This window comes from Phoca vitulina, unplaced genomic scaffold (genome assembly GCF_004348235.1).
Source record: "Phoca vitulina isolate PV1807 unplaced genomic scaffold, GSC_HSeal_1.0 scaffold1, whole genome shotgun sequence".
Taxonomy (NCBI): domain Eukaryota; kingdom Metazoa; phylum Chordata; class Mammalia; order Carnivora; family Phocidae; genus Phoca; species Phoca vitulina.
Window position 1 is genome coordinate 98,921,464 of NW_022589704.1, and position 19,576 is coordinate 98,941,039.

The 19,576-nt window shown below is 43.0% G+C and overlaps 1 protein-coding gene across 1 annotated transcript in view; it reads right to left on the reverse strand.

The window, feature by feature from the left end:
* The window catches only part of CCDC93 (coiled-coil domain containing 93), an 88,803-nt gene that overhangs the window by 60,995 nt on the left and 8,232 nt on the right, over nt 1-19,576 (reverse strand). The window contains exons 4-6 of the mRNA XM_032411886.1: nt 13,945-14,056; nt 9,220-9,318; nt 8,378-8,434 (exon numbers count right to left, since the gene is read on the reverse strand). Coding sequence (XP_032267777.1) covers nt 8,378-8,434; nt 9,220-9,318; nt 13,945-14,056 — 268 coding nt within the window. The remainder of the gene's footprint in view (nt 1-8,377; nt 8,435-9,219; nt 9,319-13,944; nt 14,057-19,576) is intronic.

A 19,576-nucleotide genomic window follows, 5' to 3' on the forward strand; every position in this document is an offset into this window, starting at 1 on the left:
TTGTCAGGTTCCTAATAAATAACTGTTGAGTTTTGATTAGAATCACACCAAATTTATAGATTATTTTGGAAAGAACTGGCATATTTATAATGTTGAATCTTGTCTTGAGAAGCAAGGTTTATCTCTCTATTCAGATTATTTTATTCCTTAATAAAATTTTCCAGAAAAAAACACAAATTTTCTTGTCACTGCATATCCAGACCTTTCCACCACCCAGGGCCACAAACCAGTTAAACAATCACAGGTGTATAGGTTAACCCAGAATCCTTAAAAAAAAATTCCTTAAATGGTAAAGGAGATTTCAATTCCTAGACTCTAATAGCAGAAAAGAAGAGTAGATACAAACCCTTCAGCAATAATATCTTTTTTACAAAAGTACCAGGCTGAAGTTTATTAAAAAAAAAAAAAAGTGTATAAAAACACAAAATGCTCTATCAACTTTCACTGACAAAATTTTAAAATTACTAGAGTGTGATTTAATTATAAATGTAGAAGCAAACATAGATCTATTTTGTATAGGACACATTCTGAAACATAGTATTTCTTGAACAAAGTATGTGGCATGTAGTAGGTGCTCAATTAATGTAGTTCTTTACCCCTAGATGACCTGATTTAGCATTCCACCCCAAATGAATGTCCTTCTTGAGTGTCGAGCTGGCAGTCAAATAATATCTTAGTAAAATGTGTTCAGGGCTCTGGGTGCAAGTAGGCAAATATTTATGCAAGGAAGGTATTCCAGTTGTTCATCCCTGGATCTTTTCTTCTCCACGACCAGAGTTCATCACAACCAACCTCTACCTGGACATCACTAGGACAAGCACTACTATCAGGTTTCTTCAGATAGTGGTATTTTTATTCCAGGTAGAATTGTACCTCCCTTGATAATTCTTGTTAACTTTGTTATTTTACTTTTTATTACGAAAAGTTTCAAACATACAGAAAAACATCCTTTTGTAACACATACTATGTAATTTTAACAATTCTGTAAAAGAAAAGGAATGGACTAGGGTCTGGGATGATGCTGGAGTGTTGTTCTTATGACTTGCTGCCAGAAATAATTCCTAGTTTGCTGCTGGTGTCTACAGGAATAGGAAGCTATAAATAATGTAAAACAGATTCATGGGGAAATGCAACATATAATGAATCCACATGATGTCAGTTACTACATATGATTTAATTCTCACTGAGCTCTATTATAGCAGTACTATATAATTGAGCTTAACTGCTATCTTCCTTAGTTACCACCAATAGAGTCAATGACCCAAGACAGGAAATTGGATTCTTCTAAAAAAAGGACTGACTCCAAAACAATAGCATACTGAAACCAACAGCTACAAGGACGTTTTATTCTGGGAAACAGTGACAATGTTGGCCTTTGTGTAATTATTCCTTACACTTGAAAGCACCTCATATACACCTCACCTTTGCATTTTATAACTGTTCCCAGAGGTAGAGACAAGGCAGATGCTGTTACCCCCACTCCACTACTGAAGAAGCAGAGATTAAATAATTTGTCCAGGATCTCTCAAATAGTATTAGGCCTGGCCCTAGGTCCCCTGGCTGCTGGGCCCAGGGTTTTTCCAATACCCTCACTTGCTTCTGGTGGGCATTCCCACCACCCTCCAGCCATCTCAAGTGAGTCCTCTCAGGAGACTGCCATATACCTGAGGCTGCCACATGGATCATTACAGTGGTTCGCTTAAATAACAAGGACCTAAATGTCAGGTTTTCAGGCCAACTTAAAGTAAGTCACCCTTTAAAGCAGCAGAGTCAGAACCACTGATGTCTAGTCTGGTCTCTGCCATTTACTAGCTCTATGACCTCGGGAATTCCCTTCAATGGGCCTGTTTCCGTCTCTGTAAAACCAGGGCTAGACTAATAGCCCTTGAACAGGCTCTTGTTCTCTGTGCTAAAGGACACATGAGCAGGGTGTGAGAGTCACAGATTTCTACCTTACAGGTCTGGCTACAGGACACCAGTTAGGAGAATTCCTGAGTCACATCTCAAATGGCAGGGAGGGAAGTGGAGAGCACAACATCAGGGCAGCGTCTGCAGCAGAGATTAATCACAACTGCGGCGGGTATCTCCTTTCTGAAATAATGAGCAGGCAGTGAGACAGCCACCACCAACTTGGCATTCTCTGGCTAAGAGCTCCAGTGGCCAGGCCACACCCAGGTCTGCCGGGAGTGACATTCCCCTGACCTGCCTCCACTGACGTCAACACATTCCCTCAGCGCTCAACCCTCAGACACGCCTCAGTCCAGGAGCCCCACGAACTAACTCTGCTTCACCCCACGGGCCTCCACAGATGTCTCCACCATCAAGACCAATGTCCTGAAAGATCCTGTAGGAAGAAGTTATTATAATTGGGACAAATACATTTGCTTGCTTTTTTTTTTTTTTCCCATTCTCATGCTAATAAAACAACAAATGAAACAAAGCCCCTGGGTACTAAGTGAAGGAAATGGGAGACCAATGGATGGCAACTATTTCTGGAGAGGGGACACGTCTGCAGGGAGGAGAGTGAGCTGGGGAGGCAGTTTTCTCCAGACTTTGTTTCCTTTCTATTCTCTTTCACATGAGCCCTGCTCTGCTCCTTCAGGACCGGCACACATCCCGCCACAGGGCTCCCTGAGTCGAACGGTATAATTTGCTGGTAAGACTAAGGTCACTGTATTAAGTAAAGGAGCCAAAGATGGCTTCTGCACGTTGGCTCTTAGGTTTATTTCCTCACAGCAGGCTGAGACCTAGTGGCTCAAAAGCATGCCAGGGCCAAAGTCAAATTTTTACACATCCAGTTGTTTCAAACATGGCCCAAAGAGGCAGATTTTTAGCCACTTACAGCCTGTCTATGTCGCATACTCTACAAAACTGTGTTTGCTAACCAGATAGGATAAGCCCTGGGACTATAAAGACCCAAAACCGCTGCTGCAGATCTCTTTCAGAGACCTCTGGCTAGAGATTCTCTGTGCTGTTGCTGCGTGACATCACCGAGGCACGTGGACAATCTCCAGGACCCCCTGGGGGGTTCCCTTGCTACCCTCACCTTCTGGATGCAGCCCTGGTGTCTAGAACTCTGGATGGTGGCTTGCTGTGAGGGACTGACTGCCCCATCTTACAAGCAAACCTGTCAAAGCATCACCCCAATAAAGCTTATGTGCGCTGCTTGCCCCCTCGTGGTCGTATCTTTTTCCTTGATGAGACCCCCAATTCCCTTGATTCCCTTACTACTTTTACCTCACCTCCTAGAGTGCAATCTGATACACAGTGAGTGTGCAACTAATATTACTGAATGAATACGTGGACAAACAAGCTTTTGGTCCTAACCCCATAACCTACTACCTGTCTGATTTGGGGCAAGTTACTTTAACCTCTGTGATTTTCCATCTCTAAGAAAGATACAAGTAGAGTTATTGTGAGGATTATTTCATGGTATCTGACACACAGTAAGAGCTAAGTTAGATAATATATATCTAAGCTAAGAGATATATATATCTAGGATAGATAGATAGCTATACATTTTTTTGGGGGGGGGGAGGGGCAGAGGAAAGGGAGAGAAGAATCTCTGAGCCGGAATCAAGAGTCAGATGCTTAACCGACTGAGCCTAAAATATACATTTTTAATATACATATGTATATATATTATTATTGATAAAATGTACTAACATTGTTTTATGTACGTAGCCACATTTATATTTTATGTGAATGAAAAGGCCTTCCTCATAGCATTTCCTGTGGAAGAACACACTGGAGTAATAACTTCAAATGACATGGTCTCCTAGGTGATCCCATTAAGTTCTGCAAAACATTTCTTTCAACTAAACTGGAAGTTCTAAGAGTCCTTTTCCCCCCTCTATTCTTATACAAAATTCTAAACATTACCAAAAAATGTTCAATGAATAGTAAACAATTACTTTTTGGAGCTTTGGGTAAAATTTGACAGGTACTCTTAGTCAAGGTTAACAGGGAGTAACAGACCTCACTGCACAGAACAGACACTTGAGGGATATGAAGGCTGACAGCTCAGACAAGGAGGAAGTAAGCTGTACAACAGCATGCTAGGTGAGACAAACGAGCGACTATGTTATGACACGAAAAGGAGAAGGTGGTAAGGGGTGACCTGTCCTGGGTGGCGAGAGTTTTGATTTCTTAGGTGCTTTGAAAATATACTTCCCATCAGCCTTCTACAAAGCAGCTAGCTATTCTGTAAAAAGGAGGTATGCAGAAGCCAAGAAGTAGCACAATTCAAGAAGAAAGCCAAAGTACTGGGAATAATCCCCAAGAGGAAGAAAAATGAGGCCAAGACAAAGAGAGAAAACCCCAAAGTGATGAGTGCAGAAATTCAAGTTCACAGCAGCCTTTCTGCCTGGCAATCTGCCAAGAGGTACTAACAGCCTTAGGCATAACCTCTGACCCAATTCCATTTCATCCAATGTTTCCTAAGTAAATAAAGATCAAAGGAAAAACTTAGCTATAAGAATGTCCTACATAATGGAAAAAAGAAAAAAAAAGATACAAAGTGAGCTAGTTAAATTAATACCACACAATGAATAATCTACAGCCCGTAAAAAGGCTATAGAGGTATTATTGGCATGGAAAGACAGCCTCAATTATATTGTTGAACAAAAAATAAAACAGAATATACAGTATAATGCCATTTTTAGGGATCTCTAATTCTCTGTATTGATATCCCTAACTTTGTATTTCCTACTTGGAATATGTATCAGTAATTATCCCTGGCTGGTGGTATCACGGTGACTTAGTCTTTGTAATTTTTCCCCATTTCTTCATTTTTTGTTACTATTACTAAAGTACTAGTACAAAATACATATAAGCTTTTTTAAAACAAAAAATCATGCACCCAAAAATGGCTGGGCTACATAACCAAGGACAAGTACAAAAGACTGGAACAGTCCTATAAGGAGGGCTAAGGATAAGAATGAGCTATATATTTTGAAAAATATTAAAATGTTTAATATTTATTTTCTAAAAAGAGGTTATATCTAAGCAAGAATAAGTAAAAGCCTGCTGGTATTATGTTCGTAGATGAAGAAAGACAACAGGATTGTCTCCACTTGGCAGACATTCTCTAGCTGGACAAAGGGTCTTCAAGTGGAAAAGACAGAGTAAACAACCCCGCAGGGGACTGACAAGGTGGTGGAAGAGCACCTCGCCGCTCTGGACACCTCTGAGTCTCTGGGACCTAGATGAGTAACATCTCAGAGTCCTGAAATAAGCCAGGATCATTGCTGTAAAACTGGTGCCAGGAGTATGTGGGAAATCAGAGTCCAGGTGAAGAGAGGAAATGGGAGGAGCACCACACCTGTCGTGTTTGAGGAGTCTGATGTAAAACCAAAATCTGGCTGCCTCTTCCTATTCTGCAAATATGGAGGGAATTTGTTAACCTTTGTGTCAACCTTCTGATTTATAAAACAGAAATAATAATATAGAACTCGCTGAGTGTTGGAAAGGCGCTTATGAGACGATGCTTGTGAAACGCCTCATTGGGTGCCAAACACACAGAAGGCCCTCAATCAGTACGCGGCAGCTACAGACACATATTATAAAAGGCTGGGTCCAGAAATTAGGCACCTACTGTGTGACCTTATTTGAATCTGTAAGTTACCTTTCACAATTTAAGTTTGGGATTCTAGATTCGTCCATAAGGAGCAGATAAGAAACACTGATGAGTCATGTGAAGGGCAGAACTGGGAAAAGGGTAGAAGGAGAGGGAAACAGCCTTCAGAACCTGAGACCTAAAAGAGCCACAGCTTCTGGTAGTTAAGGAAAGACTTCATTCCCTTCACGAAGGGACAGATTTCCCTCGGGGAGAGTGACGACGAATGAAAACCAGCACGCTGTTCCATTCCTTACAGGACTCACGAGGATAAGCCAGGGACATGCACTGCAACCCTGGAGTCTCCAGTAAGCTTCTGGAACTCGAATTTCAAGGCAAGGAAGTGACAAAGCACTTGCAGAAGTGGTGGGCGGGAGGGAGGGAAGTGAATGGTAATGGAGCTCAGCTAAGAATCCTAAGAAGACAGCATCTGGAAGTGAAGGGTAAGAAGAAAACAAATAAAACCCAAAGGCCAGCTCTGGCCATCCATCAAAATTCTTATCATTCCTGCTACAAATGTATTGACAGTCAACTAAGGAGTAAGTTCACACATAAAAAAGGAAATCAACTGAGCAATCTGAACTATTATCAAGAGACTTGCAAATTTTCCCCATTTTCCTTTATCTTGATATTATTTTTGAATTAGCTGTAAACAGCATTTTATCTAGAGGCCCACAGCATAGTAGTTACAAGACTGGGTTTGCATCCTGACTCCATCATCACCAATGTGACCTTGGGCAACTTATATAACCTATCTGTGCTTGAGCTTTCTCACCTATAAAAAAGGAAAGAAAATACTACTACTTCAGAAGATTGTTGTATGGACTAGGTAAGGTATACATAAATGCTTACAACAATGTCTGGGCACCAGGTATTTGTCATTATCATTACCTCCTTAAATCGTATGCAGTCACATTACCAAGCAGAAGAGGCGGATTTTCTTTAAAAACTCCATTACAAATAAGAAGAAAGAATGTGTCTCTAGAGGCCTGAAATGTTTAATGGGTATGGAGATGCCAGGCCCAGTTCCACTGATAGGATGACTGACAGCTATGCTGGCCTCTTCTTCCCAGTGATAAGGCTGAAAACTATTATTTCTCACTCTCTACCCAGGGCTCAGAGTGAGATTTACACAAGAAGATATTCAATTAAGCATTTAGAAAATTTTACTTTTGTTTACTGTTTTTGAATAAGTAACACACAGACTTGGTATAACATTCAAATAGGACAGGCTTTACAAGGCAAAGAGAATTTCCCTTCCTCTCCTGCCCCGGGCTCCCCAATTCCCTGGATGAGAGGTAATGCCATCACTTGGTTCTCCTAGCTTTCCAGAAATGAAGCATCATTTAAAACAAGAGAAAGCAACCACATAGCCAACAAACTGGTTAATATTTTTCATGACAAATGCAGTTAGGAGGAATCCTTAATAGCTTACAAAGACACTATATTGGTAAGTTAAAAAAACCACAATTTTATTTAAAGTTATGACTCCAATTCGGTATAAAAATGCACATTAAAAACATGGAAGAGGGACGCCTGGGTGGCTCAGTTAGTTACTTGTCTGCCTTTGGCTTAGGTCATGATCCCTGGTCCCTGCTCAGCGGGGAGTCTGCTTCTCCCTCTGCCTGCCGCTTCCCCTGCTTGTGCTCTCTCTCGCTCTCTGACAAATAAATAAAATCTTAAAAAAAAATGGAAGAAATATGTCCAAGCACCAAAAGAAACTGCTTCTTTGTTGTGAGATTAAGGTTGATTCTCTTCCTCTGTATCTATCAACCTTTAAAAAAAAAACAAAAAACTTTAGGGATGTCTAAACTGAACAACTATTTCATAACTAGGGGAAAAAAATTACTCTGATGTCATATCATGTCCTGTTATTATTATTATTTGATATCGCCACCGTATCTGAGAACAGTATCTGGCTTCAGAGTGTAACTATCTTGAAGGTTTTCCACTCCTTCCATTTCCAAAATGGAATTGTGAAGAAGATACAAATCACAACTCTAAAGTGACAAGATTTTTCTTGTTTAAAACGAGCACTTCATGTCATCAAATGATTGTTACTCTTTTTAGAGTGATCACCTTGGAAGATCACACATGTATTCTTAAAGTAGGGGGAAAAATGCAAAATAACACTATGCATTATTTTTGGAAGAAAGTGAACTTACCCCCAGGCACTGTGGCTTCATTCCCAGCAGCTCAGGTAGGAAGGCTGGGGCTGGGGTTGGGTGTGTGGCACCGAGGTTCTGCTGGGCTCTGGCCCAGAAAGGTTTGAAAAGCTCTCCTCTGCCCCTTGCACTGGGGGAGTGGGCATGCGAGTGCAGACTCCATGGTTAAGCTTCACTGTGTCAGTGACCAAGGCCATCCCAGTGTGTCCCACACAAAGCTCAGGAGCTGTTCTGCCTCTCCAGAGCCATCATGGGGTGCTAACCTCAATTTACCACCTCCAGTTCGAGAGGAGCTATTCAAAGTTTACACCTGCCACTCGCACAAATGAGGAAAGGCTATGGGTTTGGAAAATTTCTCCTGGAAAACTGGAACTAAGAAAAACACAGGGCAGTGGTTGTGGCACTTTCTACCCATAAATGCTGGCATCCAGGTACGGGCACTGAGGCAGGCGGGGCTTCCCTCACACACCCACCTGAGGTCAGCACCTGGGCAATCCCAGGAGGGACTGGGCAAGGGTTTGGGGATTTGAATCACAGGGCTATCTGGAGGCTATGAACTTATGCCCTTCCCTTACACAGGGGCAGGGGAACTTACTGCAAGGTCGACAACTGTCTTGATGGCCTTTTCTTTTCTCTTTATGAAGTCATCATCCTGCAAGACAAAACACAGGGATTAAACAAACCCTGTGTGAAGACTGAAACTCAACCGGACTTCTCAGAAACCTATCTTACAAATTGATTTCTCATCACAGCTTTGCCTGCAGAAGCCTCAATCTTTTAACAAAGTGGAATATATTCTACATGGGCAGAAGCTAGGGCCTCTGCAGATGGCTCCAAAACAGATCCCACAACAGTAAGAAAGACGGGGACCACAAAGCGTACTGGTGAAGCCAAGCATTCTTGGTCAAATCCTTATGAACTCGGACACCCTGGGCAAGCCACCTATCTCTAAGCCTCAGTTTCACCATCTGTAAATGGGGACACCACCACCTACATCAGAGAGCAGCTGTGAAGATTAAGGAGGAGAAGGCATGTGTTGGGCTGGGACTGAGTGTAGTAAGTACTCAGTGGCTATCTGTTGTTATTATTGCGGTGGGGGTGGTTACTATTAAACTGTTACCATAGGAATGCCCTAGGCAATGACCTAGGTGGTCTCTTGAAAAGCTTTATATGACTATTAAAAAAAAAATACTCATGTTCTTATAATTTAATAGAAGTTCTGAATCAAGTACTAAAATTGGGAGAAAAGGAGAAAATTGCAGGGCTTTACACCCAGGGCCCATTTAAAGAGGCAGTTCTGACGTACCAGGATGCTGCCCAGGCAGGGGCAGAGACATCACACAGAGGAGCCTGAGCTTACTCTGCTCCTTCCCGGGGAGTCTCTAAGTGTATACACATGCTTGCAGTTGGATGAGAAAAGAAAAGGAGAATACTGACCTCAGGGAGACTGTAGGTTTTCTGGAACTGGGATATGGAGTAGGAGCGGATGTAGTCACCCATCTCTTCCTTTGTTTCTATAGCTCGCTTCACCAGCCACTGGGAAAGAAAGTTAGGAAACATGAGGATAGGGATGAACCACCACTGTGGTAAAGGCCAGTTCAGGGATGGTACAACTCGTGAACCGAAATCACCACACTTGAACTGGCCAGGTGATGAGAAACTATCCACACCTACCGTCCTATGTGAAAAGCAGCCAGTTGGGCGTCTAAGACGCTGAGATCCAATGGGATCTAGAGCAGAGTGGCTGTGCAGGAGCCTTAAAGCCTCACGTCGGATGCTCAGGCCTCAGTTTCCCTCTGTGTAGAGGTGAGAATATTGTTTCTTTCACCTCACAGAGCTACTGTGGGAGCAAATGAAATCACAAGGACCAGAATGCTCTATGAATGCCTGAAGCACAACACAAATATAGTTACACAGACACCTGGTTCTCGTGGCAGATCTGAACGTTACTCTCTTTCTTGTGCTGCCTGCACCACAGGCCAGGGAAAGGGAAGAGAGCCTCAGAGAACATCTAGCACAATCCCTTGTTTCCTTGATTCCAACAACCTCCCAAGTATTCAGATGTGAGAACAGGCTTGCTGAGTACACAGCCCTAGGCTTCACGGGAGCCAGGCACTCACAGCATTTGCTCTCTTAATCCACACAACATTATAAGGTGACTGGTGCCAGCCACGTTGTACAGACCTGAAGCTCAGAGAGACTACACAATTTGTCCACTGCTCCGTAGGCAGCAAGCACAACAAGGCTGTAAGTCGCAACTCAGAGGCTCTTCCACACCGGAAGACTGGACATATGAGTTTTATGAAATGTTTTCCAGCTCTACTGGGCTGATACGCAGAACTAGCTGTTCTTCATTGCTCCCTACTTATAATTCCAGTTAATGGCAACACACACAGGCACACCCCCATAACCTGTGGAAGATCCAGGTGCTCTGAGAGTAAGAATGCAAAATACAGAAACACAGCCTCTGTTTCTCCTCCCTGGCTCTTCATGCATTCCCTTTATAACTGAAGAGCATTATGGAGGGGGATGCCATCTGTCAGAGTCACCATGCTCTGTCCAGAGAGAGCTACTACATCTCGAAAGCAGTTTGTGGAAGTAGTTGTATTTCCCCACGAGCACCGCACACTTGGCAAGGCTTTGCTACCTAGGAAAGCAGACACGTGGCATACGGCATGGTGCTCCTGCAGGGACGGACAGAATGCTTGCTCGCAGAGGGCAGCCAGCTCAAGTAAAGGACATGTTTAGGACATAGCTGCCCAAGATGGGGGTGGCTGCAAATAACTCTATGAGGAATATTATTTTGTTGTTAGTATCTTCCATTTATTTCCATCAGTCCACTCCACCCCACCTCCAAACAATGACCCAGAAGTCAGGACAGAAGATCAGACAGTATTCAGAGCTTTTGTAGCCCCTCTCTCGCACCCCGACCCAGCACCGTGGCCCAGGACAACTAAGGAGGCTGACTCCTTGCTCAACTCAATTTCTCTCTACTTTCCTTTGGATGGGGAGATCCAGTTTCTGGACTTTCAAAGTTGTTTCTTTTTCAGATGTTCCTCCATGAATTAGATCTACACTGAGTTGTTACTTGGCTGGATCCTGGTGAGTGTGATGAGATGAGGAAGGTAAGGAGTCTTAGGATTCAGAGAACTGGTCGCTGTTTTGGAGTTCCTAGAGTGAAGGGCTATGGAGGGAACCTCTTGGATAGCCGAGCTCTGCTGCGGGTCCCTACCATCCGAGGAAAGTACCTACCCTCACGGGGTTCACCTGTCTGGCGTGGGAGAAAAAGATGTGATCTAGAACTACCGGGGCCGGAAGTTAGACCCATTCTTCTCTGGGCTGGCATCCAGAGTGTTCTTAGAGCTGTGCTAAGCAGTGTGAACACAGGTGGTGAGCCTCCAGAGGCACATAAGGCAGCTAGCTCGACGACTGCTCTTTCACTGGTCTCCAGCAAAACAGGCAAAAACTACAAGCATGTGGTTAGTTTTTCATAATACTTTCATAGTATTCCATTGAAAGGACTGTCCTTTATTCTGAGATTGGGGGTTAAAAGGCCTTTCTTTTAGGAAATGCCAGAGAAAGATAGTTGTTACTTAAAACAACTTCTTTATTGAAGTATAATTGATATACAATGTTATATTAGTTTCAGGTGTACAACATAGTGATTTGACAGTTCTATACACTACTCAGTGCTCATCACCATAAATGCAGTCACCATCTGTCACCACACAATGTTACTATAATAGTATTGACTACATTCCCTTTGCTGTACTTCTCATGTCTGTGAGTTATTTATTTTAAAACTGTAAGTTTGTATCTCTTTACTATTCCCTTCACCTATTTTGCCCATCCCCCATCCACCTCTCCTCTGGCAACCAGCAATTTGTTCTCTGTATTTAAGATTCTGTTTGTTTTGGGCGCCTGGGTGGCTCAGTTGGTTAAGCGACTGCCTTCGGCTCAGGTCATGGTCCTGGAGTCCCGGGATCGAGTCCCACATCAGGCTCCCTGCTCGGCGGGGAGTCTGCTTCTCCCTCTGACCCTCCTCCCTCTCATGCTCTCTGTCTCTCGTTCTCTCTCTCTCAAATAAATAAATAAAATCTTTAAAAAAAAAAAAAAAGATTCTGTTTGTTTTGATAGTTGTTACTTTATAAAGATATTCTTGCCTGGCAAAATACAGGTGGCAACCATGGGTCAGCCTCCATTTTTGCTTTAAAATTTTACACATCCATGTAATTAAGAAATCTGGTAACTACTAACCTTGGTTCTCACATCCAGACAGGAGGCCCCCCCAGCATTCCATGTACAACACGGAACATTCAGACTTTCGAAATACCCAAACTAGCGACAAATGATCACTTCCCAAATACCCAAACTAGTGACAGATGATCACTTCCCTTTCGTCACCTTCTCCTACCTGGACCAGATTTTTTGCTCTCAAAGTTCTAGCCTAGGGCTGAGTAAGGTGTAATCACTAGAGATTCAGGCTTTGGGGGAAAAGCCAACAACTTCACAGCATGGTGGTGGTGGAAGTTTCAGTTATAATCAACACAGGGTCCCTATTACCTGTTTTCACAAAAAGGATCAGGTACCATCCCTGCTGCATCAGAGAGAGAAAGTCCAGTGAACCTAATGAATCAAATTCTGAGTTAAAGTCTTAGCTTCCAATTTACAAATTTCATAGGATTTGATTGAAAGTCTAATGCAGGGGGAAATCCCCAATAACAGTAACAAAACCAGAAACTATATAATACTTATAAAGCACTTACTAAAACGTGCCGGTCCGTACTTAATTCTCATTCTGTCAGGTAGGTACTATTATTGTTTCTATTTAACAGACGAAAAGTGAAGTCATTTGCCCAAGGTCATGCAGCTAAGTGGCAGAGCCAAGATCTGAACCCAGGAAGTCTCCAGAGTCCACACTCTCAACCCCTGCGCTATATAATCTTCTTTTTTTTAAAATTTTTTCATTGTTATGTTAATCCCCATACATTCCATCATTAGTTTTAGATATAGTGTTCCATGATTGTGCTATATAATCTTAACGCAGGACTGGCAGACTCTTCAAGCAGGGGCTGCATGAACAGCAGAGTGGGAACAGTACAAGGTTTAGTGACAAGGAGTTCAGACTGCAGTCTTGCTTGTCTTGCACACCAGTTCTCTGCCCTTGAGCGAAGCAGTTACTCTCTGCATCTCACTTGCCTCAGACGTAAAGACTGGGATTATAACAGATGCTTCAAAGAACTCTATTAGGATCATTTGCAAAGCGCTGTTCACACAGCAGGCCCTTTGCTCCTCCTCTTTTCAAAGTGCCCGGAGGAGGCTGAGACACCAGACTGCAAGGATGCAGAGGGCTGTACAGCATGAGCCACTTAGTCACAAAGCCTCGGGAAACAGCCAGAGTGGAAATAACCTCCCATCAGACATCCAGTCGTCCAATAAAGACTAACTGCCGACATGGTACCAGACTTCCCACAAGGTACTGGTGAGCAAGCCAGCTATGGTGCCTGCCCCCAAGAAGCTCATGGTCTGCCAGGGGGGGCAGAAATGACCAGATACACAGGGTGACAAACTACAGCTAGGAAGATCCCTACAAAGGAAAGGAATATGGTCAGTATGAATGGATAAAGCAAAGGAGCCTGTTCTAGACTGGGGGGCTGGTCAACAGAAGCTTTCTTGAGGAGATTTGGTAGAACTGAAATCTGAAAGATGAATATGGATTAAGTAGGAAATCAGAGAAAGAGAAGAGCTTTCCAGCCTGAGGGAAAGGCCCTGTGACAGGAGGAAGCATAATGTGTATGAGAAAATCGGAAAGAAAGTCAGAGGGGCTAGAACAGAAAGAACAAAGAAGAGCGAGGAATAAAGTTAGGCTGGGACAGGACCAGAGCATGGGGGGCTACAGAGTTCTATCTTTACCAAAAGGGCAACGAAAACCAATTAATGGGAACATTCAAAGATCACAACAGGTGGCGGTGAAACCAGGGTACAAGGGATGGAATACTGTCTACCTTCTGAGAATGACATCAGGAAGCATCATCCTGTCCTGCTCCCCTAATTCCACACCACACCCATTAGACCCAGGATCTAGGCCAGATGGCCTGCTAGCCAGACCCGCTGCAGGAATCCTGACGTGCAGAGGACAAGAAACCACAAAGAGGCTCTCACCTGGACAACAGGAAATATGTGAATAAAATCCATGCCCTGGATCTGGTGGGGCTCCAGCTGGTGTGGACACTTCATCCTTGGCAGGACTGAGACAATTTTTTCTGATAGTGCTCTGTTTGGAAAAAACAACAAGCAAAGAGTGAGAACACACTAAGTGGCCCTTAAGACATCTCTCAAGTCTGGGTAGCATTCCAGAAGACTCTGGGGCTTCTCAGTGCCAGACCATAACCAAGCTTCCCCTGGCTGCCTACAAAATGAGAAAAATAAGCACAATTTAGATGGTATGTATGCGTGCGACTGAGGCCATAATACTGCTTTCATGCTTTATTCCAGAATTTTTTTCTCCCTATCTTTTTTATGTTAAACTACACTGTTTCTTTATGAAATTGTGGTGATGTTTGAGGTAGTAATTATTATTGAACATCTTTACATGGTAAAATAGAAAGTTTTCGGTGCTCTATGTTCTTTTACGTTTTGTTTTATTGACCTACTTTTTCCAAAGATCTGGGAACCACTAGGTTACACATTAAAAAAATTGTTCTAAATATCATTCAGGCAACAAATAATTACCAGGCCCCGTGCCGGGTGCCCAGAATATTAAGACAAAACATGGGGCCTTATACTTAAAAAAAAAAAAAAAAAATGGAGTTCTTCACTGTCATATAAAAGTATTTTTAAAATAAAAAATAACCTTTCATTTTTTTAATACTTTAAAATTAATCCTAGATTTGGGGAAACCACATCCTTGTTCTTTTTTTCCAGAGAGCAGAACTTTTTTGCTTCTCACAAGGGGCACTCTGATGTCTCTCCAACACCTTGCTTCAGTCCTAGGAAACATCGGGGAGTTGGGGGGGGGAAGAACGGGGTTCCCTGAGACCCCAGAGAATCCTTCTAGCTCAGTCAGGAGGCCAGCATCCTCCCCCTGCTCCCACCTGGACCTGGGTGGGGCACTTATACGGCTGGAGTGATAGAGAGATCTGTGTGCAAGTCCACCCCACGGCAGACTTCAGTTTCCTTCTCTACTCAGCTGATGTTTAATCTCCAGATGTCGGGTTCCTGTTTCTTACATCTTAATTGGATCAGACTCAAGAGGAGAGAACAGAGGTTATTTAGTGGGTCTGCCTTGAGAAAGAGTCGCAAGGCATGTCCTTATGGGGCCATATGGAGAAATGGGAGCCTCTGCCTCAGCTTACATGGATAGTTTAGGTTATAGTCCCACCTAAAACCCTTTAAAAAAAAAAATCTTAGCTGGTTACAGCAGCTACTGTGGCTTTCTCTGCAAGTGAGGACTATTTCCCCAGGTCTTACAAGAAACTTCAAATTCAGCAAGTCTGGGTCTACCCAAAGTGTTCCTTGCTCAAAGAAACTTTTATCTTTCTGCAGCTCCATAATCCTTCCCAAGACACAGACACCCTTAAGACCAACATCTAACAAAGGCCTGGATGACAGCAATTATTGTCCTACCTATGCTGCCCTTAGTAGGTTCCATCCCCTTGGTCTTGGTGGGAACTAAGTAAAATTCAGGGAGAAAAGCTAAACGGCTCCCCAAGGAATGGTCCCTAGAGAATACACAAGAAAACTATGTTTATTCCTGGAAAGTATTAACGAACCCAATTGGCAGGATATTTAAGGCCCTCTCTATAACACACTTTATTTTTCATTTTAATCTCCATCAGACTCTCATGCCTTGTTTAATTTCTCTGAAACTTGTGAGGGGAAGAGACTAGTGCTTAGTTGGCCTTGTTCCCTAAACTCCAAGCTTAGCAAATGAAGATGACCCTGACTTGGCATCCTTGCTCAGGGCAGGTATTAACTATTGATAGACATGGGGCCTTTCTACTCAGTTATATTTGGGTTCAGTGGGAGGAAAGCTCCCCCTAGTGGCTACAGATCTGAGTCTGCACAGGGTTACTGGTTGCATGGGCAACTGAAGTAGCTTAAAAATAAGAGTCTCGGACCCCCAATACTATCTAGCCCAACCCTCTCTACCTTCAGACCGAGTTGTTTCTGGCCACTGATCAGAGACTGACTACCTTCCCAGGTCATAAGGGCCCTGAGGGAAGGATGCCCTGGGTCACCTCCGGGTTTATAAGCCTCTTAAACCTGCCTCCCAGAAATCACTGCCAAGACTGAGGTCTTACTCTGCAGCATATGGAAGCAGCTGGAGGCACAAACATTGCTGGACCGAGGGAGGGACGTGGGGGAGACACAGGCAGGCTGGGGATAGGCGGCAAAAGTCAGGAGGACTTCTTGTAGAAGCCCACCAGCCCATTTCTCCCTGGAGCTCAGGGTAGACTCTCTGACTTTCTGAAAATCTGGGAAAGTGACAAATGCAGAGGTCCCCAGTCAGGTTTCCTAGCCTAAGATTTGAACAATGGCCACTTGTTACTACAGGTGATTGGTTGGATTCCTTCAGCTTTTAAGAGTGTTCAGTACACTGTTTCCTCCTCCACTGCAAACAGTTTGAAAGAGAGTGAATTAAACCAGGCTCTAAATTACAGCTCCATCACTGGCTTTGGGACTTTTGGCAAGTCACCTGATCCCACTGGTCCAATACTCCCATCATAAAACAAGGAATAATGCCTATCCTACCTATTCAAATTTACTGTGAAGATGAAATAGTAAAATGCATGCACAAGTGCTCTGCACACAGGTGCCTCCTACTTGTGTGTTACTGAACTCAATTAGAAGCCTAAAATCTCATGACCTCTGGGCATAGGACTCTGCAGTCATGGGGCTTTAGGACAGGCTGGGAGGGTAGAAGGAGGATATAGACAGAAGGCAGAAGCTCTTGAAACCCTCAAGAAAAAAGGATCAACAAGAACAGAAAGGCCTCAATTGGGCACACACAGAAAACAGCCTGAAAGATAATGATGCCCTCAAGAGGCAAGTGCACTCCTCAGACAGTGCTACCTGCCCCCCCCCCATCGTATCAGCTGGGACATACTGAGGCACTGCAAACGTAAGGCAGTATTAGTCTAAATTGCACCTAACCAGAACATACTACAAAACCAAACAGAAAAGATTTTTGAATAATTCAGTACATTGCTAGGAGTCTTGGTGGATCTTCAGTCCTGCAAACCGCAGTCTCCAGCTTTGCCCACAATTACAGTTCATGGCTCTGAACTTAAAAGCACATCAAGTACTTACCAGAGAACATAATACTGTATATCCTCAACCCCTTATCCAAACCCTTTGGGGCCACATGTGTTTCAGAATTTAGAACTTTTTAGATGTTTGCACATTCCTGTACCTAAGAGGCATATACTGTATATTATGTAGGGCCCAAGTGAAATCTATACTTGAAGAAATTATTATTTCTGCAGCAAAACTTATGAATGTTCACCTAAGTGGGATCAGTATAGACTATAAATAGCCTTTAAAAAGTTCAGGTCATGTTTTGTTCCCAAATGAGTTTTGTATCCACACTTAGAAAGAAAAAGCCTGTTTTCATTGTTTTTTGATTTCAGATTAAGAATTTGTGTAAAAACACTGTACTCCAGTATCTATTAAGAGTACTGTCACTGATGGGAAAGTATCATAACCCCCAAGGACACCACGGTGAAAAAGGGGCTAAGAACCACTGTAAAGCACCAAGGGAATTTAGGAAGAAGGGACAGATAGAATCTAGGAAATGGTAAGATTGGTGCAGAAAGAGTGCAACTGAAAGAAATCCCAGCATATCAGGGGTGCCGCAGGTACCAAAAGCAATCACTTAAGCTGAAACAGAAAGAGGCTTCAATCAAGAGTGTCCTCGAGAAGATGGTGAATTTATGTTAATAAACAGACTAAGAATCTGGCTGATCTTAGCTACAGGTAAGGCTATGTGCTTCTTTGTCAAAAAGAAAAAAAAAAGCAATCAGAAACTCAAGGAAAATAAGCTGTATAATTATGGGACAAATTACAGTGTGCCTGATTTCCAGTGACTTTTCGTAGAGACCACCTCCACTTGCTCAGGCCAAACACCTCAGAACCATCTTGACTCCCCTGTTACTCACACCCAAATCCAATCTGTCATGACATCCTGTTGTTTCTACCTTCAAAGCAGATCCAGAATCCCTCCACTGCCAGCCCACTGTCCTGGCCACCATCTTCTCCCGTGAGCCTGGCTACAGTATGCTAAAGAATCTCCCTGCTACCAACTTCACCCCCTTAGTCAGTAATCAGATGGTTCCTCCTAAAACCGATTATGAACAGATTATGTTCTTCCTCTGCTCAAAACCCTTCAAGAATTTCCCATCTCACTTGGACTAAACTCAAAGTCTTTACTCTGACCTACAAAGCTCTACCTGATCTGGCCCCCACAACCTGTCTGCACCTTTTCCATTGCCCTTCCCCCCCTCCCCCCACCTCACTATACTCCAGGCAAGCTTCTGCTTGGAGCCTTCACACTCAGAGTCTCCCTTGCTTGGAACCCTCTTTTCTCAAGTCTTAGCTCCCATATCACCTTCTCAATGAGGCCATGCTGACTTAAAGTTATACAACTGCCTCCAAACCATGTCCCTTTTCATATACCTTCCCAGCTGTAATTTTTTTTTTCCATAGCACGTATTACTTCTATATATAATTATTTATTAAATTAGTTGTTTATGGTCTGTCTCCGTCTACGGCCATACCACCCTGAACGCGCCCGATCTCGTCTGGTCTGTCTCCCCCCTGCAAAGACTCTAAGCTCTGTGAGGGCAGGACATTTTTCATTAACATATCCAAAGTACCCAGAACAATGCCTGACCCAAAGCAGGGACTCAATAAATGTTTGGTGAGTCAATGAATAAATAAGGATTCCTTTTGACTGCAATATTTTGAATATTCTCCATCAAACAGCACCATTATGGTCCAGAAGACTACATTTCTTTTTCTCTGGCACCATCACAATTCTTAGTTCTTATTGTAAACACTGTTTATAGATTTACTTTTAGAATCTACCTGTAGATAAAGCATGGACAATTTAATTGCTATTATAGAAAACAAACTATAAATATTATGCCCTGAACATTGTAAGAGTAATGATATGATGGTAAATGGAGGCTGAAAGTAAGAAGGAAAAACAGATAGCAAAACATTTACTATACATAGCTAGGAACCAGGAAAAACCATCTTATGAAAATGAGTCAAGAAACAGAAGCTTATATAGGTTAAAGCTATTCAAGTGATCCTAGAAAAACAGATAATAATTACAAGACTGGAAGATGGGAGACAAAGGGGATGTAGTGAGTAGTACAGGTGAGCTAAATTCCTCCTCTTATCAGATCTGAATGAAACATACAAAGTTAGAGATGTGGAAGTGAGCTCTCTGAAAAATCTAAAACCTAAATAGGCAAAGATGATTCTTTCCAGGGAATAAAACCAGGGTCCTGGGAGAGACATTAGCTGTGTATTTTGTACCCTTTGGCAGTATTTGAACTTTTTTTTTTTTACTTCATGGATGTAGCACCTACACAATAAAAACAAAATAACAAACACACAAGAATAAAAATCTATGTCTGGATTAGCCCAGCCAGCAGAGAGCAGAGCCACACGCCTAGATTCCATCCCACAGATTCCCAGTAAAGGACTTTCCACAACAGGTCACTGGCTGCGATGCCCTGGTCCCAGAATGACAGACGCTACAGACGTAGAGCTCTGCTGTTCA